At 48.7% G+C, this 23,737-nt stretch overlaps 1 protein-coding gene across 2 annotated transcripts in view; it reads left to right on the plus strand.

Moving 5' to 3' along the window:
• Nucleotides 1-23,737, plus strand: part of LOC142895280 (homeobox protein cut-like 1) — a 68,175-nt gene that overhangs the window by 36,549 nt on the left and 7,889 nt on the right. The window contains exons 7-22 of one of the 2 annotated variants that reach the window (XM_076036189.1): nt 3,479-3,555; nt 3,867-3,933; nt 10,367-10,415; nt 11,760-11,864; nt 12,250-12,438; nt 12,692-12,750; nt 12,942-12,984; nt 13,142-13,238; nt 14,604-15,416; nt 16,207-16,290; nt 16,832-16,933; nt 17,625-18,175; nt 18,943-19,084; nt 19,869-20,159; nt 20,792-20,980; nt 23,288-23,549. In XM_076036189.1, the coding sequence (XP_075892304.1) occupies nt 3,479-3,555; nt 3,867-3,933; nt 10,367-10,415; nt 11,760-11,864; nt 12,250-12,438; nt 12,692-12,750; nt 12,942-12,984; nt 13,142-13,238; nt 14,604-15,416; nt 16,207-16,290; nt 16,832-16,933; nt 17,625-18,175; nt 18,943-19,084; nt 19,869-20,159; nt 20,792-20,980; nt 23,288-23,549 (3,120 nt within the window). The remainder of the gene's footprint in view (nt 1-3,478; nt 3,556-3,866; nt 3,934-10,366; nt 10,416-11,759; nt 11,865-12,249; nt 12,439-12,691; nt 12,751-12,941; nt 12,985-13,141; nt 13,239-14,603; nt 15,417-16,206; nt 16,291-16,831; nt 16,934-17,624; nt 18,176-18,942; nt 19,085-19,868; nt 20,160-20,791; nt 20,981-23,287; nt 23,550-23,737) is intronic. The other variant, XM_076036190.1, reaches the window with a different exon arrangement.

Genomic DNA, 23,737 nt, shown 5'->3' on the forward strand with positions numbered 1-23,737 from the left:
CTGGAAGCAGTAACCTTTATATTATTTTGCCGACTCAGAACCTCAGGGCCACTGTGCCCTCCAGCTGATGTGCTATGATTTTAACTTTGAGCGATAGGTTTAAATTTCTCGACTTAAAGTGCAGCGCTTTCTATGTGTCTTTCTGACTTCGTGGAATAGTTGATTCCACAGAAGCCGACAATGTACATCGACTCTATGTACATGCCTGTGTACTTCCTGCCTCAATGGGTGCGCTCCTTCTTTACCGTAAAGCGGCGTTTGTGTTCTGACTCATCATGGCCGAGCGTCTGCCGGGTTTGAAAATAGACTTGAATGAAACCCACGGAATTGTTAGAATGCTTTATTTTGATGCCAGTGTTCTATTTATTTGTTATCTTGTTTGCCTCCCTTTTACGCCAGTTTTCCGGTCATTTTAAAAACGCGTATAATTTCAAGATAAATGGGAGCCTGTGAGCAGCGATGAATAGTTTACAAATTGCTGCAGGATATTTGAGGAAAATAAGAGCTTTAACTGCTCAAGTGATCTTTTGACTCTTGTAAAGTCATGAATGAATCCCTGTGATATTGTTTGTCTTTTCTTTTTATTATTATTATTATTATTATTATTATTATTATTTTAAAGACTCCATTCAAAAGCCAGATGGACAGTTCACCCAACACGCCGGCAGCCGTAACTTCGGCTCACTCCTTCTTCAGACCTCGAAACTTCAATGCGGCTCCTCTCGTGTCGCTCAGTGACTCAGCTTCCTGTTTTTTGGGAAAACTTGTGTAATTATGTCGTCCAATTATGCGCTTTATTTTTTTGACATAACCACATGATTGTTCTGAATGGGTCAAATGCGGTTCGTTCATATGATTAGCTGGCAAAGCCGGGGGGATTAAAGAGACAAACGCGTCTTTGCTGAGGTGGGGGGGGGCGGCGGCCTGGCGTTCAAGGCTATGATGGATGGATGTGGTCTGACTGCGGAGCTGATATGCATTATGCATCCGCACAGCGTTTTATTGATCATCGCTGAAGTGCAGTTGTAATCTCCAGTCGTTAATGGTGAAAGGAGAGCGCAACGAAGGAGCACGAAAATAACAGACAAAGGATCAAATCTTAAATACGCCCTAACAAAGAGCAGAGGCTGTTCCTGTGCAATAAAACTTGCACGGCATCAGCAAATAGTGTTTTTAAAATCCTCCCCCCCCCCCCAAAAAAAAAAATTGGAAACAGCCGACAAACTCATTGTGATGCTTAATTACATGCTGCGATAAATAGTGCACGAGTGGTTTACTGGCGCCTCCCCCCCACCCCCGATGATTGAGCTGCCCCTCGTCCCTGTTATTTTAAAGAGCAAGGTGCTGTTTCTGCCAACCGATGAGGCAGATGTTTCAGGTGGCCGTTTCATCTCAGGTACTCGGTTAATTGCTCTCGGGTACTTTCCTCGCGAGCTAGCGTCGTCTTTGACGCAACCCGCTGCTCTCGCTTCGCCCCCCCCCAAACCCGCTGCCACGGCGGCGGTGACCCACTTTTCTTTCTTTCTAACTTTTAACACCAAACAAAGAGATGCAACAGGGCTGACGGTTGCCACGGGGTAGGGAGGTTAACAATTAATCGATTAATTGTCGATTAAGAATTTAATCGACTAAATTAAATTAGTTGCGATTAAGTGGACATTTTTTACACTGAGTTTTTTTTTTTTTTAAATGGTGTGGTGTATACCTGTATGCCTAGAACAAGTTACTTTTAAACAACTTTTTTTTTTTTAGAGTGAAAAGTGACCCATTAGAATTCAACTTAAAGTCTGTTCTCTAATGTAAAAATTGGACCTTCAACTATTGAAGGGTTAAATCATGTGTTCCTTACACATTTTTCATGGTGAAATTTAGGTTCCCAGGAAAAATCGCCGCCTCTCAATTAATGGTTAATCGATCGATAAGGTCAATCAACTAACGATTAATGAATTAATCAATAATTTGCATCCCTGCTACGGGGAGAACAATCCTTCAAAGTGCCACTTTAAGGAGAGGCGCTCAAAGCGCATGCAGGTGAGCGCAGCGAGTCGGCACAATGGAAGGGAAGGAGAGTGTTGGAATGTTGCCTTACTGGATATCAGCCCCACAAATATTCCAGGTATCCCTCAAATAACATTGTTGAGTCTTTTTAAAGGAACGGGTTACGCATTGTAAACACACGATAGCAAATCCTCGCGTCAGTCTGCGAACTCTCCCTGCGGGCTGAATATGCAGTTTTCTCTCATGGAGACTTATGGAGGTTTTCTTTGAATAATCAATTGTGCTCCTCTGAAGTTGCAGCGCGTAAAATGGAGACGTGGATGTGGGTCGAGTTTTCAGTGCGGGACTCGTACGTTTAGCAGCCTCAGAAGGAAAAGAGAGCGCGTGAGTCAATGCCTCTGCACAGGAAACGGCTCCTGCGCTTGCTGTTTACACTGCAGCGTTTGAAATCGTGCCTCCAGTTCCCTTATCTGCTACTTTTGCCTTTTATGCAGGTCAGGAAAAAAATCTTTTGTCATAATCACAGTTTTCCCAAGAAAAACTCCTGCCTTTCAGCTCCACCAGCCCTCGCCTGTTATGTTTTTCGAGGCTTTACCGTGGTTTTCGCTTCTAGTTTAGTCAACCAGTAGACCATCCCGCCGGTTTGCAAGAAACGGTCGCAGCTGCCCCCCCCCCCCACCCCCCCCACCCGTGTCAGTCACACGCGTTCACAGCCCGCTGACCCCCCCCCCCCCCACCCGCCCTTCCAGACGGACGGCAGAATATCAATTGTCCGCCAGTATTTCCTTTACGTCATATTTTATAGGCCCTTTCCTGTCTGCGGAGGGCTGACTTCCTGTGTCTGAGAGCGGCGGCAAATGGATGGCACCTCCGATGCACTCTATCCTGCGAGAGGGGCGAGGAATGGAAGGGGCTGGGAGGAGATGAAAGAATGAAGTAGAGGGAAGAAAAATAGAAATGACAGGAGAGACGGATTGGCGGGGAAGGGGGGCATCAAAGAGTGCCATAAAGACCGTCTTTGTGCTGGATTATTGATGTTTTTACACGCAGTCGCAATTTCTTAGCAGAGGCCAACTTCTTATGTGCTAAGAATGAATCTATTTTATCCTTGTGGTTTTTTTTTTTTCCCCTTCTTCTTCTCCTCCTGCCCGCCGGCCCCCCCTCCTCCCCTTTCTCAACCACCCTCCTGCTGCCCACCCCACCCCCGCCCCGCCCGGGTGCAGTTTGCCCCAGTGGCCAGACATTCCTGCCTAATAGGGCTGCTTAATGAGGAGTGGGTTGTGTTGGGAGGATTTTTAGTGGGGGAAAACACTTTGGAAATGGTGGGAAAACAGAGAATATTTGCCACCAAGTGTGAACCCAAGATTTACTGACTCAGTATCTCTATCTGTGGCTTTCTGCCTCACCCTGCCTTTTGCTCTTTCTTTTCTTTTTTCTCTCCCTCTCTCTCTCTTTCTTTCTCTCTCGCTCGCCTCTGCAGGAAACTTCAGGAGAGCCAGGACTCCATGACCTCAAGGTTGGAGGAGTCTGAACACAAGGCCCAGTCCATACAGACAGGTACGTCTCTGGATATATTCAGTCCCGTACATCCAGCCATGGGTTTTGAATGTGAATGGGGGGGGGGGCACACGTCAATTCCTTCAATATTTGGTTGCGCGGCAGCTTTGGAGACAAACCGCAGCCAGTTAGCGCGAGCAAACAGTCCAATGAATTGTACTTTAAACACACTGAGGCCGGGACAAGCAACCCAGCGTCATAGCCGTCTCTCGTTTAATTGCTTTGTTTGACAAAATGTTTCCATGCTAGTTCGTTTGATTACAGCAAGACGGGGGGAAACTCAACACTGACTCTTTCTCCATCTTTCACAGCACTTGAAACAACTCAGGCTGAGCTCTTTGATTTGAAGACCAAGTATGATGAGGAATCCACAGCAAAGTATGTGTCTTGGCTCTTCCCCCCCCCCCTAGGTTCTTTCAGCCTCTGTTGCCTGACAGTATCGTCCTGTTTACTCCATTGTCTGTACACCGAACCCCAACCAAACTCTCCCAAACAGCTGGATTCTGTGAACACTGACAGGGAAAGATGCCACCACCAAATCCAACAAAAAAAAATAGGAGGTTCTTTTCTGCCGTGTTTAGACGGAAGCATTTAGAAATGACGTAGCACAGGAGCTGAATGGAACGTGAACTGGCGCCTGCACGCAAGACATTCCTCTACAGGGCGATGAGTAAAAATAGTGTTGTGACACTATAGAATTTCACTCTCTGTCACGATTCATCAGCCTATCACCGCCAGTGTTACAGTGAACCGCGGGCTTGGAGGGGGATTGCAAAAACTGACTACTTCACACAAGTGTCTATTACATAAACTTTATTGAGCGGGGGGCGTCTTTTGTTTTTCAGATGGGTGTTTTATTACAATATGTTTATAACTGAGTTATATGCATTCATTAATTGTATTATTTTTTTGTTGAATAGCTACCAAAAAAAAATTGAAAAAGCAAAACGCTCCCAGTTAGCGAGCAGCAGCATTGCACTTACTGTCGCAAGAGCAAACAAAGGGGGTCAATGGGGAATGGATGCACCAAAACATACAGATATATTTTGTGTTTCTCTTTTTTTCTCTCCATTAAACCAAAAACGTTGCGCAGTCTGGTGCATTCGCCTTCTCTCGGGCGCTCCAGTCTCACAGTTCGCAGTTCCTGCGTTATCAGGAGTTTGCTCAACCGTTGTTGCCATGTGAAATAAAGGCCGAACCCAAGACACAAGTGTCGCGTTCGAGGCCTGAACTTGTGCCGTGTAATGGAAGTGCAGTTTGGAGGACTCACAGAAGAGAGGAGAATATTTTTTAAAAAAGGAAAAAGGTCACTCGAAGATCTTCTACTGGCAGCAGCACAGGCTTCCAGCGGGACACTCCTCCCGCCCCCCCACCCAGAGCTTGCATAGCTTCACGTGCCCGAGCTGTCGGCATCTATCATTATTGATCCCGGCGTGGCAGCGAGGTTGAGAACAGAAGCATTTCCGTGTCAGCACTCCACACCACTGAGTGGCACGTAATGACATTCACGCCACTGGCTCCCACGGGATTAGGCAGTGGGAACCAGAAACACTCAAGCTTCCAAAACGTGCTCTGAAAAGTTTGAAATTCTCAGAAAAGAGAGAGAGAGAGGGAGAGAGAGAGAGAGAGAAGAAAAAAAAACCTTTAGCGGGATTTTATTGGTAAGTGGTGCCTCGTAAAAACTAGATTTCCTGAAACGCGATCGCCTTCTTCTAAATCTTAAAGTGGTCAAGGGCGCCCTCGGTGAGCTCACACGAGGCAGGGTATCAACCTCGCTTTTAAAGTCCCCGTCCCCCACCCCACCCCCCTCCCTTCCAGACCCCATTTGCCATGTCCCAAACTCACCGCGTCTCTCCATTAACAGAGTTGTTAAATTGATTGGCTGTTAAAAACAGATCGATTCCTCCTCTCTCCCTCACAGCTGTTTTTCACTTTTTTTCCCCTCCTTATCCTTCTTTTTTTTTTCCCTCCTTACCTCGCCTGCTCCCACAGTTGCTCTTTTATCCCTCAAACGCCGAACCTGGCAGAAGTGGGAGGAAAGCGCCACTGGAAGAAGTGACACACATTGTAATCGGCAGATTTCATAGCCGGAATCCGCCGGGCCTCCCCCTTCTTCTTTTTTTACTTCATCCCTCGAACCCTTTTTTTCTCCGAGCAAACGCACTTTCGAAAAAGGGGAACTATAATAATAATAAAGCAGGCGCCATTTGCTTATGGGAGCTAACAAACACATGCCGCGGCACAGCACGCAAACAAGCACACACACACACACACGCGCACGCATGCGCGAGCGAGCCTGAGGCAGTCGGGGTCCTTGACTATGTGGCGTGCTGTGATCTGAAATTTTAATGCAACGCTTTAAAGCGCACACAAACCCTCTCTAACCCTGCACCCTCCTCCCAGTCCTTGGAGTCCTTCCCCCGTTTACTGCTTGGCTGAGCAAATCGCCAGTGTTTGGCTGAACACAACTTTTAACCCTTTGACTGCATACATTTTTTTTGGGGGGGCGCCACGAAACACACACACACACACACCATACGTATTGGCGTTTTTTTTATCCCCCCCCCCGCCTTCCCTCACGCCCACACACACACAAACCGGAGCGCGTCACTCACACGCGCTCTAAACTTTCCACTAAGGAGGACATTGCGTGACAAATCCCTCCCCCTTCCATCCACTCAGCTACATTCGGGTAATCTGCCTTTTAAAACACACACACACACACACACACACACACACACATTGGATACGCACACGCTCACGCGCACTCCTTGAGAATTTTGGTCGATGTTGCGCCGCCCGGGGTGCGCCAGTGTCAGCGGGAGGTGGGCCTGCTGATGTAGCCTCTGCTCTGCTCTTGTCTGTTGGCGCTGCGAGGGTCTGGCTGGCCGCGTTTTACCCGTTTAGTCCCTGTTAAAGATTAATGATATATTGATTGCTAACCTCACAGGGCGTGCGTGTGTCTGCGAGCGAGAGAGAGAGAGGGAAGGAGAGAGAGAGGGAGTGAGTGTTCTGCCTGGGTGTGTGTGTATCTTTAAGTACAAGGCTCGATACCATTTTGGGGAAAGGCATTTAATTGCTGATAATTCAGCAGCAATCGATTTGTTGTGTTGTGCCGGGTCGGTCGGTCGTGAGCAAGCGAGCACGCGCACCCCCCACCCCCCCCCTCCATAAAAAAAAAACAACAAAAACAAAACTCGTAGGTCTCGTAGCCGCCGACGTCTTTTTAAGCCTCCTTGAAATCCCCGAGGTAACACGCTGTGAAAGTGTGAAAGTGCAGCGTGGGGGGAAAGCCACGTCGAGAGAAAAGGTGAAGGGGTGGAGGAGGAGGTGGCGGTGGGGGAAAGGGGCGGTTGGTGCGTGCAGAGTGATGAAAGCTGGAGGGCAAAAAGCAAGTTGGGCTGGAGGCTACGGCGAGGAAGAGGGGATAAGAGGCGCGATGGAGGGGGGAAATGAAAACCTAAATCAGGGGAATATCCTGCTGGCACGGAGGAGGAGGCGGCGGAGGAGGAGGGGGACAGGGGCGGAGGAAGAGAGGGCAAAAGATGAGAGGGGGAGTGTGTGGGGAGATGAAAGGAGGGAAAGAGGAGGGCGAGAGGAAGAGAAACAGGTTGAGGGAAGGGAGGAGGAGGAGGGATGGAAAAAGAAAGAGAGAGCCCGGTTTAGTGGTGGTTTGGGGGGCGGGGGGGGCGTAGAGGAGAGATAAGAGATGAAAAGGCCTGTCTGAGATGGAGGAAGTACAGTAGGGGCTCAGAGGCTCCAGCCTTGTTTCTGAAGTCCGACGGTGCCCACTGATGTCACTGTGTGCACCCGTCAAGCTTTCATGCTACTAAAGATTGGGTGCACTTCTTGAACTCGCGTGCAAAGCTTCTGCTCCACAGCTCCTCCCTGTGGCGGCAACGCAGCGGCAATTTGGGGTGGAATTATTTTTATTTATTTATTTTTTTTTCGGTGACCTGAAACCAGCGTCGTCTGGTCGGGATGCGCTAGTCTCCGTTTTGACGAATTCATTCTAGCGGCGTTCTGGGGCCCGGCACGGCCCGGCCCGACCCGGTTCCCTTCCCTTCCCTTCCCTTCCCTTCCCTTCCCTTCCCTTCGCCGCCTCCGCCACTGTACCAGGATATGCAGAAAATCCCCTTCCCTGTGATCTGCTTTGGCCCTCAGCCGCTAGCTTTGCCTTTATAATTCCCAAATACAGCCAAATCCAAAGGTTATTTAAGAAGACTTTGTGCATCTGTACTTTGATTAAATGATCACATTTGGAGCAGGAGCGGCGGCGCTGTATTTGGGTTGCATTACCGGCCGGCCAACGCTCTCCATTACAAGCTTTGCCTCCCTCGTTTGGCTCGCTGACCCCCTCGCGTCCGCGAGCCGTGCGAGCGCGCACGTGAGTCGTGCACACTATAGCTTAAGACGGGATAAAAGCCGGTGAGGCTGCGTACTATTATTATGAATTTTATTTTTTTTGCTTTAAATGCACACTAGATCCTTTTAACTGTCAGGAGTGGGGTTGGGGGGGTGGGGAGAATAAAGCGGCGGGCAGAGTGAAAAAGCTCTCCCACCCACAGCTGACTCTCTTTTGCTGCATCGCCCGTGGCACAGTGTTGACCTAATATCAACTGTGTCTGTTTTGTTAAACACATTCAAATCAGTGGTACTCAGGCCTATGGGACATAACGCCGTTCCTTCATCGTGTGACGCACAAACACAAAAGGCGCGCGGGTTGTTGGGTTCACGGTGAAAAGAAAAGATGGTGGTGGGAGCGGCGGCGGGATACGGTTCTTAATGGACGCTCGCGTCTTCGCATTCACCGCCGAGCATCTATTCTATCGCTCCATCAGCCGGCGTACGCATGCATACACGCGCCTTCTTCGGGCTGCCTTGAGATTTAATTGAATTTGTCCTTGTGTCGTCTTTTGTGTCAGGTTTGTTTGCACACCCAGCATGGCACTAATCGCGACTGGACCGCGCACAGTGAATTTTACAGTCTGAGAATGTTCTCCATTGCAAAACGTCATTGAACAGCCTCAAACTGTTTCACACGTTTGGCAAAAATGTATCAAAGTAAAAACCTGGTTGGAGGAACGCTTTTCCTCAGCAAACAGAAGCTGGATTTAAACCGTTTAGCACTACCGTAATGACAGTTGTCCAATTGAGAATTTCAAAGTACTTTTTAAACCGGGTCGTTCCTCTAAAAAGTTATTGATTCCAGCCACTATCGGAAAAGAAAGGCGAGAGTCCCGCTTTTGTTTCGCGCCTCCGATCGATAGTTTTTCGAGCGCTGGCTGCCAAAGTGTGCTTTCGGCGTCGCAGGAGCAGCATTTAAAACCTAACAACCCCGAGCCGAGACGTGATGACCTGCCACACCAAGAGCCGAGACACAAGTTGATGGGGGGGGCGAAAGGGGGCCGATGGGAATCGAGACCTTCATGAAGCTGGGCAGGCGGCGAAAACAAAGTGAAACGGCACATTGCGCCGCAACGTGGCGATGATGGCCGGTTAAATGCGCCATCAGACGGCACTGCGGCCGCCGCCACTTCTGTCCACTTATATCAAGTCCCGGACCGACGGCACTCGGGGATCGGCTGCCAAGAGCGACGCTTTGTTGTGCCGCTCGGCGCTCGACTGAACTAAAAACACTCGCCGACGTTTTTTTTCTCGCTCTGACGACCAAAGCAAAGCTTGTTTAGACTCACAGTGATTTGCGGATGGCCCATGTCAATAACTGGGACACAGTATCAAATCTTTTGATTGAACATCAAAATACTGCACCCTTTTTTGATTTTAGCCTTCTGGATTGATGGCAGCCAAACGGAGCGGGAATGAAGGCGTCATCTCGGGCCTTTTCTAAAAATTGCTCCTGGCGCCGCTCTGCCAACTCTTTCATGCGCTTAACTGACTGATCAGTCAATTAAGTGTTTTCAGAGATATCCGAGAATCAAAAAAAAAAAAAAAAGAGGATTAGAAAACACGGTTGCATCATCGTACTGTCGGGACGTATTTCCGCATCACGGCCTGGCAGACGAGGAGATTGTCGAGCTGCTTTTCTTTAAGCTCCAGAGGAAAAATTTGAAAGACAATCACGTCGAACCGTAATGAGAATCTCCCAGAATCATACAATTATTCCGAGCTGCGTCAACAAAAAGATGCTGGGGGGTTTTCGCGTAAATTGTACGTCAGCAGTAACACTTCCACGTATAACGAAACCAAAGTCATCGTACGCGGACCTCGACGAGGGAGATGAGTGTCGCCGATCTATCTGTCCGGCCGCCGTAGGAATGTATTCCTGCCTTCTGACCTCCAGCAAATAGGAGGTGAACCGTGGCCCCTATCCAGACCATTAGTCAGACACAATCACACAGCTTCATAGCAGATTAGTCTGCTGTATTAGGACTTAGAGCTCTATTAATGTAATCCCTCTGTTTTAGTGTGGCCGGGCTTTAGGGGGGGCTTACATGTGCACACCCACTCACAGAAAACACACGCACGCACTAATACACGCACGCACGCATGCATGCATACAAGCTGTTTGGGTTATGGAGTTCACAATCAATGGATTAAGGTGAAATTTAGACAGTAGCTTAATGGACACGGGAGCCTCCAAATGTTTTTTTTTTTTTTTTTTTTTTAATATCTCTGAACGGTTTGCACGTGCACGCTGGGCTGCGTGCACGGTTGCACTTTGTTCTCCTTAGTATCATTTTTCTATCCCTTTTTTTTATTTTTATTTTTATTTGTGCGCGCCGTGTTTTAGTAGGTGTGCCATAAAGCGAGTCACTGTCGTTGTTGTAACAGTAAATGTCTTCCCCAGGGCCGATGAGATTGAGATGTTGATGACCGATCTGGAGAGAGCCAATCAGGTAACCTGCCCCAACCCTCTCTGTCTGTCTTGCCTTTTTCTGTTCTGTTTTTCTTTTTTCCCACCACCACCACCGCGGCTTGTCAGCTTTTATTGTTACATTACACAGAAAGCGAGACACTCACTCACCTGATGTTTTTTTTATTTTTTTATGGTCCAACTTTAAAAATGCGTTGCAGAATTAAAAAGATTTGGGTGCTCAAATAATTCGAAGGTAGAACGTCAAGCCAAACAACACCTGCGAGTTTCTTTCTCATTTTGAGAGATGCAAATAGCGAAAAAAAATAAAAATAAATGCAGAACATCACCAAGAATACCTCCAAAATCCACAATATTATCTGGAGACAATCTCAAAGCCTTGTTTTTGTTGGTTAATGAAGGCGTCTCCTGCGAGGGCTGCTGTTTGTGTTAATTACACACCTACAAAAGCAGCCCCCCGGCTGGCCCCTGCCCTCCCGCTGTAAATATTCCTGTGGTATCTGTTAATGTCATTGTTGTTAACTTTCATTATTAGCCCAGGAGTATGATCTGTGGCTGAAGGGGTAGCATAGGCATGTAATGTTAATATTAGCCCGAAGGTTAGCTCTCCAACTATAATGCCACGCACGCACACACACACACACACACACACAGCGCGCGCGCACACACTATTCACACTTCTGACTTGAGCTTTACAAAGGATGACAGCATGGCCTCCAGCTCAGTCACAGACTTTTAATACGCTTTTATAAAGAGAAAATGGAAAACAGAATTTTCTTCCTTTTTTTTTTTTGCGACCAGCGGTCCAACTCCCACCCAGTCAATAACAGCCCTCAATATGGTTGCAATTAAGAGCACTGTGGAGCCGGCTCCCTGTAACTCCTAATGATGGCAAGTTGGCCAGTGTTGCAAATGATTCCCAAGTGGAGCGTGGCAGCCTGGCCATAAATCCCAGGCAGGAGAAATCATCTTAATTTTCTGGACTATTTTAACCTTTCTATTAAGAATAAATACACCACATTGCATTTTTCTTTCTAATTTGTTTCTTTTGGATTAAGCCGCCAATTCTGACAGTGAGCTTTTACTGTAAAAGAAAAACACACAGCTTGGGTGTAGGGGGGCTTCTCGACAGTAATAACACTTGATTTCATGGTTTGTCAGCTATTTTGTCACCTCCACGTGTAAAACCCTCAACTACTCTGTTAAAATTGCGCAAACGTTTATAGGATTTGCCCGAGTAAAAAAATGTTTTTCGTGCATTATGTTTAATCTTAAAGCCAATCAAGATTTATGACACCTAACTCTGCTATCGGTAGATTTTTTTCCCCTAACCTTTAAACTGTATCTCTCCTTCTTCTCCTTGCAGCGGGCAGAATCAGCCCAGAGAGAGGCGGAGTCACTTAAAGAGCGGCTGTCCTTGAGTAACCAATCCCAGCAGCTCAACAGCCCGTCCAAGGCCGACCCTGACACGGTATCAAGTTTCATTGCTACGCTGAATTACTAGATGGCCGGCCAAAAGATATTGATAGGATAAACACTTGCTTGGCATGGTCGCACCGAGAGCCATCAGCTGTTTAAAGACTCAATGAATGCAGCAGTGGTCTCAAAGGTCAGCCTTCAGTGTCAATAAATCAGCGGGAGATTGGTGTATTGATGGGGTATTGACACGTTGATGTTAAGTAGGGGGCTTTTCTGAAGAAGAAGAAGAAGAAGAAGGGGGAAAAAACAGATCAGCTCGCTGATTATATTTCTAATGCCAGAGCACGACTTGCAGCGAGTGGTTTCGCAATTACCGGTAAGCGCCGGTCGTAATATTTCAAGTGCCGCCCGCCTCGGCTTTTTCTTTTACGATGCAGGAGCAGGAGGCCGAGGTGGCACCTCACTCAAGTCTGGAGGCGGAGCTCAGGGCCAAAGAGAGGGAGACCGCCCAGCTGGTGGAGGACGTCCAGAGACTGCAGGCCAGCCTGACCAAACTCCGAGAGACCACCGGCTCCCAGATCGCACAGCTGGAGCAGCAGCTCAGCAGCAAGACGGCCACGCTCAAGGTGCGCGCGTAAAAAAAGAAAAAAGAAAAAAAAACCACACACACACTGCCGGGAACGAGCTGAAATCCACAGCCCCACACCGCAGATTTGCGAAGTCACAAATAAATAAAGAGAAAGACTGTTTCCGTGCTGTTGTCCATACAAACAAACCCATTGACTTGGTGTTTGAATGAACTACCCGATTTTTTTTTTTTCGTTTTTCGTTTTTTTTAAAGTGTGTGTTTTTTTTCTTTTACCTCTTTCTCGTAAACAGGAGCTGGAGGAGAAACTGCAGCACCAGGCCGACTATGAGGAAGTGAAGAAAGAACTGAGGTAAATGTGTGTTTGTTTGTGTGGCGTTAGGGTGTTTATCGCACGTATTTGATGTCTTCACCAGCACAATACAAATGATCCATCTGTTTTTTTTTTTATCACTACCTGTAACTCTGCAGCAAAATAGTTTTGTTGTTGTTGTTGTTGTTGTTTTTGAAAATGAATGAAAAAACATGTTTTTTCTCCTGCAGTATCCTGAAGTCGATGGAGTTTGGGACGTCCGACTCTGCGCAGGTAGACACATTGAGCTTCGTCCAGTAAAGAAACGTCACACACTTGATAGTCTTCAAGCCATTAAGGCTCAATTGTAATGTTTTATAAACCAAAACGATTAGTCAAAAAAAAAAAGAAAAAAGGAAATTCTCATTAATTGCGCTGATTTCTCTCCCAGGACTCCTCCAAACCTCTGGACGTGCTGCTGCTGGAGAGGAACCGCAGCCTGCAGTCGGAGAGCGCCGCCATGCGCATCGCCAACACGGAGCTCAGCGGTAAGTCCGGAGCGACGGACGCGAGGTCAACGTTAGGTCTGCCGCTCCCGAAGAGTGGAAGGCGACTTGCAGGCGAGGGCTCAGCTGCAGGGCTAGGTGGTTGCACATGCGCCCCTGCGCGTGTGCGTCAGGTCTTCTTCTCTGAGAATACTTCATCTCTCTCTCACCCACCGAACGGTTTGCATTTTGGTGCGCAGCCGTTGTTGATTCGGCCTTGTGCGTGTGTGCGTGCGTGCGTGCGTGTGTGTGTGTGTAAGTGCACGGTGTTCTTGAACGTCGCGGCGGGAGGTCAGCCCGAACACCAACACAGTTTGCGAGCACACACACACACACACACACACACACACACACACACACACACACACACACAAATGAGGACACGGCACTATCTGGCGGACATCAGGGCGCTCGCCCTCTGCAACAGTGTTTATGGGCTCGAAATGTCATGGCTTTAGGCTTGAATAGTTGAACAGCCCTGAATTGATTAACATTCGCGGTAAGGGGAGTTTACTGTCGACTTCGATCATGTGAAGTCTCGCTGGTTATGCATTAGAATAATATTTCTCCCAGCTCTTCTAATCAAAAAGGATTGGAGTCGTTACAAATACAAATACAAATACTACAAATATTATTTTTTTCCTGATTTTATCCACTTAAGGTGTTTGTAAAATGTAAGCAGTCTTAACCATTGAGGCTGGGAAAGAACAACACTGCCTTTATTGTGAGTGGGCAGAGCCGCACGCTCCATTTGTTTTGCTTCTGTGTTTTTTTGTTGTTTTTTTTGTTCTGTTTTTTTTTTTTTGTTTCCTTGCCATCAAGCTTTGTTTTATTTCCTGGATGTATTTACATGAACTTGAGACTGTGAAGCAGCGTCCCCTGTGGGATTGGTCGCTGCTTCGGTAACGCGGCTCCAGAAGAGGAACTCACGTGGGTGGCTTTTTTTCTTCGGCTATCTGAGGACATCGTTTCACCCCGTCCGCATCCCTCCAACTCCGGCCGCCTGCGAGAGAGGGAGGGAGCGCGGCCGCGGCCGCATCCCGGGCCAAGCTAATCTGCCTAAGTGGCACAGTGTCAATTGTGTATGTGTGTGTGTCCTTTTTTTCTTCCAGGCTGTGGCTTACAAGAAAGGTTGAAATCACAAATGCATGGGCACTTTGTCTGGGGGGCTTGGCAAAAAAGGAACAAAAAAACAAAAAACAAAACTGACTAATTGAGAAAAAAAACAAAAAAAAAAACGAGAAACATCCTTTGGATAACTTTTCCACCACCCCCCCAAACCCCCCCACCACCCCTCTTTTTTTTTTGCGGAACCCCCTTTTTTGTTGACTCCCCCATAATGCATGGTGTGTTTGACCTTTCTTGTAGGGTCAGCCGGACGAAAAGGGACAGAAGAGCCGGCTGCGAAGGAGGAGGCCATGGCCGGCGAGTCCTCGCCCCCTCCCCCACCCCCATCTCTGCCCTCTTCGTCCTCCTCCTCCTCCTCCCAGCTCCCTCTGTCCCGCGCCCACACAGAGCCCGTCAACACTGCCACCTCCACCAGCAGCGGCGGCGAAACGCACCCCTTCACCCCGACGGGCATCGGGCAGGACTTCTACTCCCCCATGTTCCCCCTGGTGGGGGGGAAGCTGGCCTTGAACTCCCTCATCCAACGGCAGCTGCTCCAGACCTTCTACTCCAAAGCCTTGCACGAGTCGTCCGGCATCCCCGGCGGGGCCCTGCTCTTCACGCCCTTCACCCCGACCCTCAGCTCCATCCCTACCTCCACCCCGGGCTCGGGCGCCGCCTCCATCCCGCTGGCGGCCAGCAGCCCCCAGCCGCCGCCGGCCAGCCCGGACATGGCGCCCGTCAACGGCAGCAGCACCGCCGGCAGCGCGCCGTCGCCGTCGCCAAGCCACTCGGACGCCACCACGGGCAGCATCCTGGACGGCGAGGACATGGACACGGCCGAGATCGCCCGGCAGGTCAAGGAGCAGCTGATCAAGCACAACATCGGCCAGCGCGTCTTCGGCCACTACGTGCTGGGCCTGTCGCAGGGCTCCGTCAGCGAGATCCTGGCCCGGCCCAAGCCCTGGAACAAGCTCACCATCCGGGGGAAGGAGCCCTTCCACAAGATGAGGCAGTTCCTCGCCGACGAGCAGAACATCCTGGCGCTGCGCAGCATCCAGGGCCGGCAGAGAGGTGAGGCGGCGGGCGGCAGCAGGGCGTGAAATTGTGTTTTTTTTGTCTCTGTGCGCGCCCGTGTCTTGTGAGTGAGTGTGAGTGTGTGTGTGTGTGTGTGTGTGTGTGTGTGTACAGCCCTGCACAGGCACCCATTGATTAGCTCGTCATTACGGACTAGATTTTGATTTTTTTTTTTCCCCTCCCTCCTCTCCCGCTCTAACTGGCATTATTTGCCACACCTGTGGGTTGGGAGCGAGCTGCCGATTCCCCGAGAGCCTCGAACGGCTATCGCGGTCGATGGCGAAACCTTTCACGCGTCAATAGCATCGAACGGCAGGGGAACTAGGAGGAAGGCCGAGTGTACTGTAAACTACGGGGAGATTCGATTAGCCCGGGCCTGCTGTTGTTAACGCATCATGACATTTCTGATTGAAGGTGGGCTCAGCAGTACAAAAGTGGGAAAAAAAAAGGAGAGAAAGCAAAAAACCTGGTCCACCCGCCTGGATCCAGACACGGTCTGATAGAAGCAGGGCTGCGGTTCTGCTTTGTAAGCCCTTTATAAATGTTTCATCCCCCTGTTTTTCTCGCTAGCTAGCTTAACGCTCGTGTCAGAAGCAAAGTCTTGGTTCTTACAATTGGCCACAGATGGCCAGAGATCAATGCACATTTGTTCAGCATTGGATGTCCTCTCGCTCCATACGGGCATAGAACCATGTAGGGCACATAGTGTAGCTGTTAAAGGAAAAAAAAAAGCCAGTTTAAACACACAAATGCTGTAACATAGTGTGTGGTATATTGTTTTTAACAGAGGGCTCAGGCCAGCCCCAGCTTAGCCGGGTGTTTCAGGATGCTCCGAAGCGGAGAACCCTCTCCAATACAGCCTCACACACAGGTCTGTCCCCTTCACACACAGAGATTGTAGCACGTCCTGTCCGTGTGGCATGTTTGTGTTGGCGTGAACATGAACTTTGTGCGTGTGCGTGCGTGCGTGCGAGTTGGCAGTCATTTAAGTGGCGCGCAGTTGCAGATGCGCCCTCGGAGGCGGGGCCACGCTGCTCGAGCGACTCGCGTCGGAGGGAGACAAAAAAAGACGCATGTGAAATTCAGAGATTTTTTTTATTTATTTTTTTTATTGGAAGGTTTTGTTTAGTCTAGTTTTGTTTTTTTCCATTGGGGAGCGTTTACTTGCACGCACCGTGTAGTACGTGTGCATGCGTGAGCTCCAGAGGAACCAGAGAAAAGGTGACAATCCCTCCAGTGCCTCGTAGCCTCAGTGATGGGAATGTTTTTTGTTTTTTTTGTGCCGTGATGTTGTGTAATTACTTGACGTCCCTGTAGGCCCCATTATTGTCGCCCGTGTCTGCTTCTTTGACGAGACGCTTTTTTCACCCCTCCACCACCCTGTGTCTTTTTTTCTTCGTCTCCTCCTGCAGGTAACATCACGGCCCGAGTCCGTACCCCAGAGGCGGGTTCAGACGAGGCCATCAAGTCCATCCTGGAGCAGGCCAAAAGAGAGCTGCAAGTGCAGAAAGCTGGTGAGTCTTCAATTTCTTTTTTCCAGCTTCAAAGTTCTGTTCTGCCCTAATGAAAGCTATGAATAAGCTCCGCCTATGTAGTTTAGCCTAATTGATCACCTATAGATTTTACCTGCGGTCACCTTTTATGCTCTAAGCGATTACTGCACCATTATGTAACTGGCAAAGGTTCACATGGCTGCTAAATATGAATATGCTGTGTGTATAGGTTGCGGTAAGGTCATGGAAATTTCATGCGAGGTCATGCAAAAGTCATTGCATGGCAGTGAACCGTTGGCGTGGCAGAAGCCGGCGTGATTGTGCAATATAAGGTTTAAAAATAGATTTAAAAAGTGGCTAGTAAAGGTAACAAAACTATACAGTACAATATAAGTAATAATGTAATAATAACATGATAATAACATAATAGTAACAAAATTATGAAAATAATACAGTATGATATAATAATAAAGCAATATGATATATTTAGTTATGTGATTTGAAATATTAGAAATAGTAATGATGTATGAATGTATATGATAATGAGTGTTATGGTGCAATAAAGTGCAACTTATTGTCCAATGTACAAGATATTCCAAGGGAAAGTCTTGAAATGTTGTCTGTGAAGATGAGTGATAACCCTGAATAAATAATAATGTGTTTCTTCTTAGCGTCTAACGTCCTTCTTTCCTCTCTCCCCGTGCTCCGCCAGACTTGTCCCACGCTCAGCCGTCGTACGCCGGCCTGAAAGGCGGGGGCGGCGGCGGTACGGGAGGGGGACACGGGGGCAGTGGGTCGGACGAGGCCATTCGGTCCATCCTGGAGCAGGCTCGCCGGGAGATGGAGGCCCAGCAGGCGGCGCTGGAGCCCATCCTCAAGGCCTCCTCCTCCTTGTCCTCCTCCACGTCGTCGCTGTCCCAGCGGGACCTGCTGGGCTCGCCGCTCACTGCCCCGCTGCCGCCCTACAACCCGCTGGCGCTGTCCCTGAAGAAGCCCTCCAGCTCCCTGCTGTCCTCGCCCTCGTCCCCGTCGCCCATCCTGGACTTCAGCACCAGCGTCAAGAGGGAGGCCCGGGCCTCGTCGGGGGCCATGGACGTGTCGGCCGACGGCAGTTTCAGGTTGGGCCGGGGCTCCGAGGGACGCTCGGGGAGCTCCGGCGGCGTGGGCTACTGGCGGGAGCAGTGGTGGAGCAGCATGCCCACCGACCACCGCAGAGCCATCTCCAGCCAGATGGGGGAGGAGCTCCAGGAGGACTCCAAAGAGGTGTGTGTGTGTGTGTGTGTGTGTGTGTGTGTGTGTGTGTGTGTGTGTGTGTGTGTGTGTGTGTGTGTGTGTGTGTGTGTGTGTGTGTGTGTCCTGTTAGGGTGCAGTGTTGTTGGGATTACTCCATGAAAATAATGCAACTACTGACTGCTCCTTCATAAAGTAATCTAATTACTTCTTCAACTACTTTGTTTCATCAGTAATCAAGTGCTAACTTTATTTAAAAAAAGATAAAGTAACAGTTGCTCGGGGGCTTTGGAATGAATTTTGCAATTCCAAATATTGCCTCTGTCTTAACATGAATGAATGTTTGCTCTCTGAACACAAACTGCACATTTCACAGAACAAACTCATGTGCAGCACTGACTGGGGCCTTTCGCACAGCCCGTATTGTTAAAATAATGACACGATTTTGGGAAAGTAACGAAATCGTTACTTGACAAAGTAATTATGACGTAATTACTAGTTTTGCCACAGTAATCTAGTTACTTATTACTCAGTTACCCAGAAAGTAGTTTAATTACAGTAGTGGATTACTTTGTAATAGATTACCTGCCAACACTGTGAGGGTGTTTGCTGTATATTTTCATTACAGCTTGTAACTCTGCAAAGCAAATATGTATTTTCAGAGAATGTGCATGAAAAAACGTGTTTTTCCTGCATGTGATTATTGCTTTGGAGGTTTTTTTTCTGTGTGTGTTTTTTCAAAATCCTCATTTAAAGCCCCTTTTGCAAGTCTGAGCAACGTCCCGGCCGTCTGTTTTCAGGGAATACTCAACGACGGCCAGTCTCGGCACAAGCCGTGGAACAAACTCAACCAGAGGAGCAGGGAGCCGTACCTGCGCATGCAGCCGTGGCTCAACGGCGACCAGGGCCAGAACGCGCACGTCCAGCAAGCTCCCAACCAAGGTGAGGGGGAAACTGCACGTCCGCACCCATCCTCCCACCGACCGAGCGATGCGCTTTTTGCGAGCCCGATTAGGGCTAGCGGCTAGCCGCTACCGGCAGTCTGTCACTCACCTCCTCCCCCACCGCCCCCCCCCCCTCCTCCTCCCTTTTTTTCTTTCTTTTTTTTCCCTCCCACCATCCCCCTCCGTCCTCGGCGCTGTGGCAGTGTCAGCCAGCAAGCTGCTGGTTTGTCATGTCATAGACAAGTTAGTGTTGCGGCGCCAGATGGCAGCTCCGTGTGTGTGTGTGTGTGTGTGTGTGTGTGCGTGCGTGCGTGTGTGCGTGCTTGGCGCGCGCGCGCGCTCTCTCTCTCCCCCGTGTGTGTGTGTGTGTGTGTGTGTGTGTGTGTGTGTGTGTGTGTGTGTGTGTGTGTGTGTGCGTGTGTGCGTGCGTGTCTCTCTCTTTCTCTCTGGGGGTGTAAACAGCAGCTAATGTACACTGACAGCTCCTCATGACTGCTCTCTTCCAGCCTGCTGAGCTGCACAGCGGTGCTACACAGACAGAGACAGGGAGATGAAGGAATTGGGGGGTGGGGGCGGGGGAGGGGAGCCAAAAAAGCTTCAAAATCCAAATCTTAAGCACCTTTCGCTGTTTGTTTAATAGTTATTAAATGAATTGACGCGGGGACGAGTGAAGTCCCTCCCGGATGAGACTCTGCTCTCCCGGTGCAGCAGCGTCTCCTAACCTGTGCCATCTTTCTCTCTGTCTCGCTCCCCCCTCCCCGTCGTCCGTTCCGCTCAAGCAGACGGCACGCCGAAGACGTCGGCCAGTTGCAGCCCGGCGCCGGAGTCGCCCCTCAGTTCGGCCGAGGAGTCGGTCAACGGGCTCGCTGGCGACCCGCTGGCCTCCCAGTCGTCCTCCGCCATGAAGTCGCTGTCCGAGGACCCCTCGGGCGGGGAGTCCCAGCTGGCCGCCCCGCTGCCTGTACCTGGCCACTCGGGCCTGAGCATCCAGGAGATGGTGGCCATGTCCCCCGAGCTCGACACGTACGCCATCACCAAGAAAGTCAAGGAGGTGCTGACTGATAATAACCTCGGTAAGAGCAGGTTTTTCGTTTCGTTTTTTTTTTGTTTTTCCAACCTTAAATGGAAATTTTCAAAAATCCGAGCGTTTTCGACGCACCGCCGCGTCAGCACCGGTGACTTTTGTCTAATCCACATTAACGTCAACACCTCCTGGAGTCTCACGGGGAGAAAAGCGACCCGCCCGGTGTTGAATCCCACGGAAGCGCACGCCGACTGCAGCCTTAATTAACAACAGACAAGAAGCACAACACGTCTCCACATTCGCTCCAACTAGCAGGAACTCCTGACTAGGAGTGCATGTTCCTACTGAAACCGCAGTGTTATTGTCACTGTTCCAAGTCAAATTGAATCACCACTGTTCACAATCCAGTTTGGAAGGTTTTTTCCGTTGTTGCTTTTTTTTAAAAACTTTTTTGTAATCTTTTTTCTCTATTGATTGCAATTCAATTTCCCCATGTGAATAAGAAAATGTGACCAGTTTTCATCGGCATAATGTATATAAAATATATATGTACATATACATATATATTTATGTGTGTATATATAAGTATACCATAAAAAATATGTTCTGTTTGCTGAACTGTCCCTTGAATCCTCACATTGTTTTTGTGGCCACATGACAATGACTGTGCTTCCTCTCCAGGCCAGCGTCTGTTCGGGGAGACCATCCTGGGTCTGACTCAGGGTTCCGTCTCTGACCTGCTGGCGAGGCCCAAACCCTGGCACAAGCTGAGCTTGAAGGGGCGGGAGCCCTTCGTCCGGATGCAACTCTGGCTCCAGGACCCGCACAGCGTGGAGAAACTCATGGACATGAAGCGTCTGGAGAAGAAAGGTGCGCGATTCAAAGATGATGAAAACAGAAAAAAACAAACAAACAAACAAAAAAAAAACCCTGCTTCACGCGGAATGTTTATGAATTCAGACGCAAAAAAAGCAACAAAAAAACCCACCGAGACAAAACACAGAGCCTCATTGTTGACAAAGTTCACACCGCGTTTGCTCTATATTTTCCGAAACCGAAAACAAAAACAAAAACAAAAAAACAGTGAGCGTAGCTGCCTTGAATTAGACGTGCACATCTGCACGCACACAAAGACACAGACACACACACACACACACGGTCTCCTTTGTGCAGGACAGCAGAGCATGTTGTGCAGATCACAGTCATCTTGGTGTGATGTCAGTACCAATCAGGGCTGCAAACATTACATTCTGTATTGGATGTGACAGCTCGGGGACTGCCAGGGGCCTGCTTACTCACAGTCATCAGCACTCCTCTTCATCATCATCATCATCATCATCATCATCATCATCCTCATCACGATAATCACCAGTGTCTATAAGTTTGTATTTTTTTTGTCGTTTGCTTCCCCGCGCTGCCCTCCATCAACCCCCCAAGTCCCCCCCCACCCCCCATTTAAATGAAGAATCGGAGAAGCTCCTCCTCCTCCTCTTCCTCTTCCTCCTCCTCCTCTTCCTTTTTTCCGCAACACCCCCCCGTCTGCCCACCGGCTGCATATGGGCACATGCGTTCAGGATCACTTCACCCTCCTGATTTGATGGTTTGCTCACAAGGACAGAGGAGAGAGAGAGAAAAAAAAAAAAAAAACGGACCCGACCTCACACCAGACTGCCGCAACCAGTTGGAGCCTCTAATTCATGCGCTTATCACGCATTCAACTTCGTTTCAGATTATTGACCCCCAACGTAGTGAACCCAACCAAACAGCAGCAGGGCGAGAGTCCCCGGCCGACAGCCGGGCCCCGAGCAAAGACACGGAGCAAGAGTGGACTAACCGTATTTGACCTCGCACTCTTGTGCTACGAGCCTGCGAGGCAACGCCAAACTTTGCGCTGTAACCTTGCTTTCAGGGTTTACCCCACCCCACCCCACACACACGGACACACGCGCACTGCTATTATATCTGGCAGCATTTATTGGGGTTGAAAAAAATGTCAAGCGCACGCGGAGCTGCCATGAGCTGTTCCTTTTCAGCTGCTGGTTTTGCCCCCACTGAATGGTGCCGCCGCTTATTTGCTCTAAAATGGATGCAAGCGCTTCGATTGTTGGCGTTGACTAAGAAAGACAATATCACCACCTAGTGGGTGTGGGAGGCGATGGCTGATCTATTTTTGTTGTTGTTTATTGAGGGCAAATCCTGGCACGCAGTAGCGGTCGTGGAAACTGAGTCGACTCGGACTCGGAGTGTTTCATGGCAATAACGAGAGCCTTTTATTGTGATATCTCAAAGATATTGTATCTTTTTTATAACACTTTATTTATAAGTTTTCAATACAGTGCAATAAACACAGTTTTTGAACAATCATGAGCAGGACGTAAAACACCAAAACCCCCTGCCCTCCATCCAGGTGACCGACAGCTGGTTTGTCAATCAAGCTTTAAAGGCACTTTTTAAGAGATGTATCAGACAATAAATCAATACATTGGAAAAACAGAACAAAAACAAACAAAAAAAACAGAACAAAAAGGACAACAAATATATATTTTTTAAATAAAAATAAAAAGAGCAGGTAGACAAGGACAAAGATATATTTTAAAACAGTTTGCTTTGCTATTTTGCAGTTTAAAGCTGTATTATATCCCAGTTGGAAGCTAAATTACAAATTTGAAAATTTTGTTCATGGGTTCATAAGGTTGTTTTTTTCACTGCCAGACTCGTCAACAACCCTGCTCCCATGGATATCACCCACCCATCCATCAATCTATCAGTCTATTTTCTATCCCAGCTGCACTTAGGGTTGCTGGAGCCAATCCCAGCTGTCTCTCTCTGTGCAAGGGCAGGGTTACTCAGGACAAGCCAGCAGTTTATTGCAGGGTCACATTAAGAGACAAACAACAACCATCAACTCTCTCATCTAAGGACAAGTTAAAGTTAGAATCAAACCCCGCAACCTTCTTGCTCCCATGGACGTCGCTTTGTTCAAAAATAACAAAATCAAAACTAATTTCTCTAATGACAAATCTAACAAAATCATTTTTACAATAATGAAGCCATTGTTGAGGAACTGATTTAAACATTTTTCGAGTATTGTACTGCAAGTATAAAAGCTGACTTGTCCTACGCTGCCTCTTTCATTTTGTGACCCAGCATACAACGTGCCTTACCTTGTGTTTGCAGCTTACATGAAGAGGCGACTGAGCTCCTTGAGCGACAGCCACCCTGTGGACACGACCCTGGTGGGGCCGGATTACATGCAGGGTTCCCAGAGCCCCGGACAGCAGCTGAAGAAACCTCGAGTGGTGCTGGGCCCGGAGGAGAAGGAGGCTCTGAAGAAAGCCTACCAACAGAAGCCCTACCCCTCCCCCAAAACCATTGAGGAGCTGGCCTCCCAGCTCAACCTGAAGACCAGCACCGTCATCAACTGGTTCCACAATTACAGGTGAGCTCGAGAGGGATACAAGTCGTACTTCGTTTATTCAGTCATTTCCCGTGCAGTGCAGGAATAAGAAAGTGCTTTTTAAGGGTCATTCACAAAAACTTCCCACTACAGTGAGTCTTTATTCCATAAATTAACTCCATAGGTTACTCGTTTTCTAGATATCCGGAATTGTACGCTAAAGCATGCAG

This window comes from Nelusetta ayraudi, unplaced genomic scaffold, assembly GCF_046127955.1.
Source record: "Nelusetta ayraudi isolate G7.1 ecotype Tasmania unplaced genomic scaffold, CSIRO-AGI_Nayr_v1 ptg000048l, whole genome shotgun sequence".
In the NCBI taxonomy this organism is placed as follows: Eukaryota; Metazoa; Chordata; class Actinopteri; order Tetraodontiformes; family Monacanthidae; genus Nelusetta; species Nelusetta ayraudi.